The 6,000-nt window shown below is 36.2% G+C and overlaps 1 protein-coding gene across 1 annotated transcript in view; it reads right to left on the bottom strand.

The window, feature by feature from the left end:
- Window positions 1–344: 344 nt before the first annotated feature.
- Window positions 345–6,000, bottom strand: part of fkbp16 (FKBP prolyl isomerase 16) — a 70,056-nt gene continuing 64,400 nt past the window's right edge. Inside the window, exons 5-8 of the mRNA XM_077194424.1 lie at window positions 3,968–4,143; window positions 3,169–3,246; window positions 666–806; window positions 345–559 (exon numbers count right to left, since the gene is read on the bottom strand). Coding sequence (XP_077050539.1) covers window positions 473–559; window positions 666–806; window positions 3,169–3,246; window positions 3,968–4,143 — 482 coding nt within the window. The 3' untranslated portion in view covers window positions 345–472. The remainder of the gene's footprint in view (window positions 560–665; window positions 807–3,168; window positions 3,247–3,967; window positions 4,144–6,000) is intronic.

Raw genomic sequence — 6,000 nt, 5'->3', positions numbered from 1 at the left:
TTTTTATGATAGTTTGACTTTTTTGGCCTCAATAGCAAGTAGAAGTAGAAAAATCATACTGAGGGACAGGCCATTTTCAACATTTTTGCAAGATGCTTTGCTCAAAAATGTGATTAAAATCCTTTAAAAACAAAAGAAACAGAAATTAATTTATTCTTATATTATGAGACATATTATGGAAACTAAATTATAAAATATTTTATTTGTTTTATGGTTTATTAAGATTTACAGAGCTTTTTTTTTCTGAAGGACACAAAATGGCACGTTTTCGTATAATGACCCATTAATGCTTGTGTTTGTATTACAAATATTTTAAACGCATTTGCCTTGCCCATTTTTAAGTCGGTGTTCCACCGGTAGAGCCGTCCATGCAGCTGCTCTTTAAACTGTTCAGTGCATTTTCCCTACGTCCCTTGGCAGCTTTGTGGAATGTTTGTGAGACTTAAGTTAATTTGGAAGTAGGTCGAGAGAGTTAGTTCCGTGCGGTCAGGACCACAGATGTGACTAAACTGCCCAAGGCCACCACCAGAGCTCCAAGCAGAAACTTCCAAGAAATTCCCTGAAACAGAGTAAGAAACGAGATCAAACGATGGAGGCACTGGCACATTTTGAAAGGATTTTTCCTTTTATGCTCTTCACTAGGTGGTACTTAGTCAGTCACTTACAAACGGCTTCTTTTTGGGCGGGGGTGTTAGAAAGGGCGCTATGTTTTCGCCAAACACTTGAGCTGGTTTAGCTTGCCAATTCTGGGTCTCATTTTCCCCCGCCTGTCTTTTTACCAGTTTGGACAGTTCAGCATGAATAGCCTATAAAATAAAATAAAAAAAGATTAGCATTTCAAACCCTAATACAAGGCAAAACACCACAACTTTTATCCTGTGTAAACTTAGTACAGTTCTGTGAGGAAAAGATGCGCAGCTGTTGCTTACACTGACCAACAGATGGTGCCATTTCACTGACTGTAATCTGCGTTTCAGTACAGTCATGATTGTGTTTCCACATGTGAAACAACACTGGCTGGCGATCGTGCTAAAAGCAACTCCACTTCATATCAAAGGTAAAACGCAATTTAAGGAGGGTTTGTTAAATAATTCTCAGAACAGCATTAACTTGATTTTGTTGTTTGTAAATGACGAGAGTGAGCTGCTCATGTTCATTTTTAAACACCCAAAAATGAAAATGTCGTTAATTTTTCACCCTCATGTCATTTGCCAAAGCCGTAAGACTTTCGTTCATCTTCAGAACACAAATGAAGATTTTTTTGAAGAAATCGGAGAGATTTCCTTCCCTCCATAGACGGCTACACAAGTAGCCTACCACTTGATGGTTCAAAAAGTTTGTAAAGAGATTTCATAAAATTTGGACTAATCAGCTCAATTACTTTTTTTTTGCAGAGACTTGATCACTTTATATTATAAACAGATTGAATTTAGGCTTTTATTCACATAAAAACATTAACCAACTCACATCAGTGGTAAACATAAGCTCAAGCCCTTTAAGCTCAAACGTGCTGCATAAATCGAGAATGAACCTCATTGGTTCTTGCAGAAGCTCAATTTAAATGCTCAATTAATATGGATTATATTTACAATCTCTTTATGAGCTTTTTGAAGCATCAAAGTGGTAGCTGTCAATGGAGGGGCAGAAAGCTCAAAATTTCATCAAAAAGATTTTCATTTGTGTTCCAAAGATGAACAAAAATCTTACGGGTTTGGAATGACATGAGGTTGAGTACTATCCCTTTAAATCTGCTTATTTCTTAACATTGATTTCATCAGTTGCGAGGATCTGGTCTTTGACATATCACTTTATCAAACTTTTTATATGCCTTATACTTTAACACCATTCAGATTTCATATCCCATTTGGAATGGGTCTGGACATTTTCCATAGAATTTAATGGGTACAGATTTGCATACATGTATAATTACAATCAAAGTCCATTAGCCAAGACCATGCACTTAATATACTGCTAACAGGCTGAAATATATAGCACCAAATGTATTACCACATGTATTCGATCCCATGCCGTCTCTGAGTCTATGATCTTAATTTGAATTTTGCAATGAGTCCCCTCCTGAGGAAATGTTTGCTTTTCCCTGCCTTCCAGACGGGGTGTCATTATAGCAACAGCAGATATTTTAGTTTTGTCTAGACAAAGCTCACTCTTCACCATGAGCACTCTGGGTCAAAGCTCAGTTTGGGTCAAAATCACTCAGGCCCAGATACAGTCTGTGGATATATTATATTATATACAAAATATAAAGTTGGGATAATATAAAAATAATTAAAGTGTGAAAAAAAACTTTATTGCACCATGGCCTTTCATGAAGGAATCAGATCAGATATGGCATTTATTATTTTCTTTAACACAGAATGGGCCATAATATTTTTCTGTTATGATTGAATGAATTGTTCTGTTTATTGCTTTTCGCATGTCATAAACATCCTCAGTGCATTTAGTGCTGATTCACTTTATTACAGGAAAGCTAGTGAGAGGATGTGTGTGTGTCCATTTAATGGCTCCAGTCAGCCGTAATCTTGGTGGCTGCTCTGAGGATTTGACAGACTAACTACTCTCAAAGGCATGACAGAACAAGTTGTGGTTCGGTGGATTGTAACGCAGCACAAAAGTCTTTCTCTGCTACTAGGAGTCTACCAGTAGAAACAAATATTGTTTGCGTGCACTCTTACTGACTGAGTGGTGGAATTTCTCAGGACGTTTGTTTTGTAAAATTATACAGACCTGTTAAAAAACTGTGATAGGGCCATGAATTAAAAGAAAAAATGTAAGTGGCCAGCCATTTTGTTCACATCTTAACTAGGCCAAATCGATCCACAATCCTGAACAGAGCCATGAATCATCCTCTATTTCGGGACTCATTTAGAGTATTTTTGGAAAGTACTTGTACTTGTGAACACTGAAATCTCAATAAAATCATAAGCCTAAGTATAACATGCACCTTTTATTAAATAAAAACACTTCATCCCTGACCCACAGTGAGTATGAGCTGACATTGAATTTGAAATAAAACTTATCATATAATATCACTGCTCCAGTTAGACCAGGTATTTCACAAAGGTTGAACTGTAAATAGCTAATGGGATTTTCTGTTGCCAGTTAATATGAAATGTAGATGTATTCAGGAGATACGGTTCCATCTCTCACCTTAGTGGACGGCTCCAGTTTCAAAGCCTTCTTCAGGGTCTCCATGGCCTCCTCATACTCACCCTTGTCAGATAAAAGCTGCAGACACAGTTTATATTTCCAGATTACAGTTTATATGACTCTATGAATCATTTTAAAATTACTTTTTCGTTTCAAAACACTCTCCTTCCAAACTAGCGTTTTCCAAAAGTTTCACATCCACACTAAAATGTCAGAAAACGGCAAATTCACCTAGTAGAGCATGCGTAAAACCTTAAAAAAGCTCACTGCGATGATACAGTCGGAGCAGACATTATAAGTCCTCATGTTATTCTTCTGGCGGGATCATTTTATTTAGCAAAATATCTCACCATTCACTGATGCGTCCAGGTCGCACTCACTCACTCACCATTATATGTTTGGTCTAAAACGCAATTGCCCTCATGTTTTGCTGCAGGACAGCAATTGCGAGTACATTTTCTGTCAACTTTGCAGGACTGTGATACGAAGAAACATCTTTAGCAACAGTGTGAAAGTAAATAGCAGATAACAGGCACAATACCGGTATAAACATAGATGTCTATTGGTACAATAAGCGTTTTCAAATCCATCCACGTGGGAGTGTTTTCAAAAAGCTCCGTCTTTGTTTGTGTGGACCGAAACAGAGAGAAAAAGATGTGTTTTCAGACGAAAACGTATTCGTGTGGACGAGGCCTAAGCCTAAAGGACTTGATCAGATTGATCAGTTGAGTTTAACTAGGGTTGAAGTTTAACTGTGCAGGGCTATGCATCAATCTTGTTGAATAATGTTCACCCATACCTTTCCTTTTCTAAATAATGCTTTGACATTCTGGGGATCGAGAAACAGCACATCTTGACTGGTGTGCAGTGCCTCATCGAAATGTCCAAGCTTCAGCTGTGCTGCTGCCAGGTTATTCAGACATTTCACCCGGTAGTCGTTCACCTCTTCTTCCTCTGCCTCACAATTTTGACCGTCTGTAGGAGGATACAATTGTACAGACCCACTGTAGTATTGCATAACACCAGCCATTCATTTCGAGGAAATTATAAACAATTAAAAATATGTTTGTTTGATATTGATCAATCCAGCATAAACTGTATAGTAGAATCTGATTGGTCAAGCAGTGTTCAGTCCAGCAGCACTGGGACTTTCACTAGTGATTTGAAACTGCCTCATAAAGCTTCGAAACCTTTGAAGTCATTGTTTCGGGAATGCATATCAAACTGCCAAAGTCAGGTGATTTAAGCTTTGTTACGTTTTCTCTGAACCCATGAAATAGTTTCTATCTGGTTTTTACCTGCCCTAGGATCAGTTTTATGCATTTTCAGACATTTTTAAAGACTAAATTGTATAATTAAAGTAGTCTCTTATTGGCCTGATTATTGCCTTCTATAAAATGAACTAAAACGAGCCCTACCATTTCATAAAATAACACATATTATATATTAATATATATTAATTTTAGTTTTCTATTTAAAGACTACATTTTCAATAAAAAATTTGCAAGTTTTGATAAAAGGTGTTTTTATGCATGTTTGGGCTTGAGTTTTCATTGCATTTACACCGTTCTTACCAGCAGGTGACTCAACCAGAGAATTATTTTGCAAAGCAATTGGTTCAATCGATATGAACAATATAAAAGCCTCAGAAAAACTGCCAAGAACACCCATAAGATATGTCTGTTCCTACAATCTTCTGAAAAATGAATTTGCCAAGTCTATGAAATCTGCTGGAGTCTTTCGCTACTGCACCATAACAAACTACATGAAGCAATGAAATAACCCATCATAACAATAATATTCTCTTCTCAATACCTGCTACAAGACTATGAAAGCATATGGGTAGCAATGTTCAGTTTGAAATGTAATATGCAAAATGACAATGTAATATGTAAATTTGCAATGCATTTCTGTTTTTAAATTTACATTTGCCATAACATTTGTGCAACATTTGGTACACAAAATGGGGGAATTTTTTTCTGATTTAAATCCCATTTCCTGCATTTACATAAATTTAGGGACTATGGTGTTACAAAATCCAGGAAATAATTAAGTTGATTATAATGATAAATTCTGCCTAAAATAAAAGTAGGCTACTAAACTATGTATAACAAAAATATGTCTTACTTTTTTCAAGACTTGAGATAATCATTTTATAAAGTCAAAAATGTTCAGCATTAATGTTTTGTGTGAAAATAAAACTGAAATATACAGAAATTGAATAAGGTTATCAAATAGTCTGAACTGCATAAATTATAAATTAAATATAGATTAATCCTTATTAAAGCTACACACGTTCTTTATACAAGATCAGGGAGTAATTTGCTCTGTTCCCCTTTGTTCTTTGGTTAACTTAACTGACAGACAGAATTGGCTGCTGTCCCTTTAAGATCTGTCGCTGATGAGAGGATCTTACGCATTTAATTTTCTCATTTAGTTCTTACTAGATCAAGAAAATATGATCATATAACACCTATTTTATCATCTCTACACTGGTTACCTATTAAGTTACGTATCAATTACAAAGTATTCCTACTGACCTATAAAGCCCTAAATGGTTTAGCTCCTGTGTATTTAACAGACCTTCTATCGCGATACAATTCATCGCGCTCTTTAAGATCACTAAATTCGAGGCTTCTGGTCATTCCTACACTCTCAGAAAAAAAGGTACGGAAGCTGTCACTGGGGCTGTACCTTTTCAAAAGGTACATTTTAGTACCTAAAGGGTGCATATTGGTACCTTAATGGTACATATTAGCACCTGAAATCAGAGGTGGGTAATCCAGGGGTCAGAAAGTAAAAGTAATGCCATATAATTATTCCATCCATCAG

Source organism: Siphateles boraxobius, unplaced genomic scaffold, assembly GCF_051911475.1.
Source record: "Siphateles boraxobius isolate OS27281-9 unplaced genomic scaffold, OSU_SipBor_1 32, whole genome shotgun sequence".
Lineage (NCBI taxonomy): Eukaryota > Metazoa > Chordata > Actinopteri > Cypriniformes > Leuciscidae > Siphateles > Siphateles boraxobius.
The sequence above is the reverse complement of the archived record's forward strand: the minus strand, read 5'-3'. Positions and strand labels throughout refer to the sequence as shown.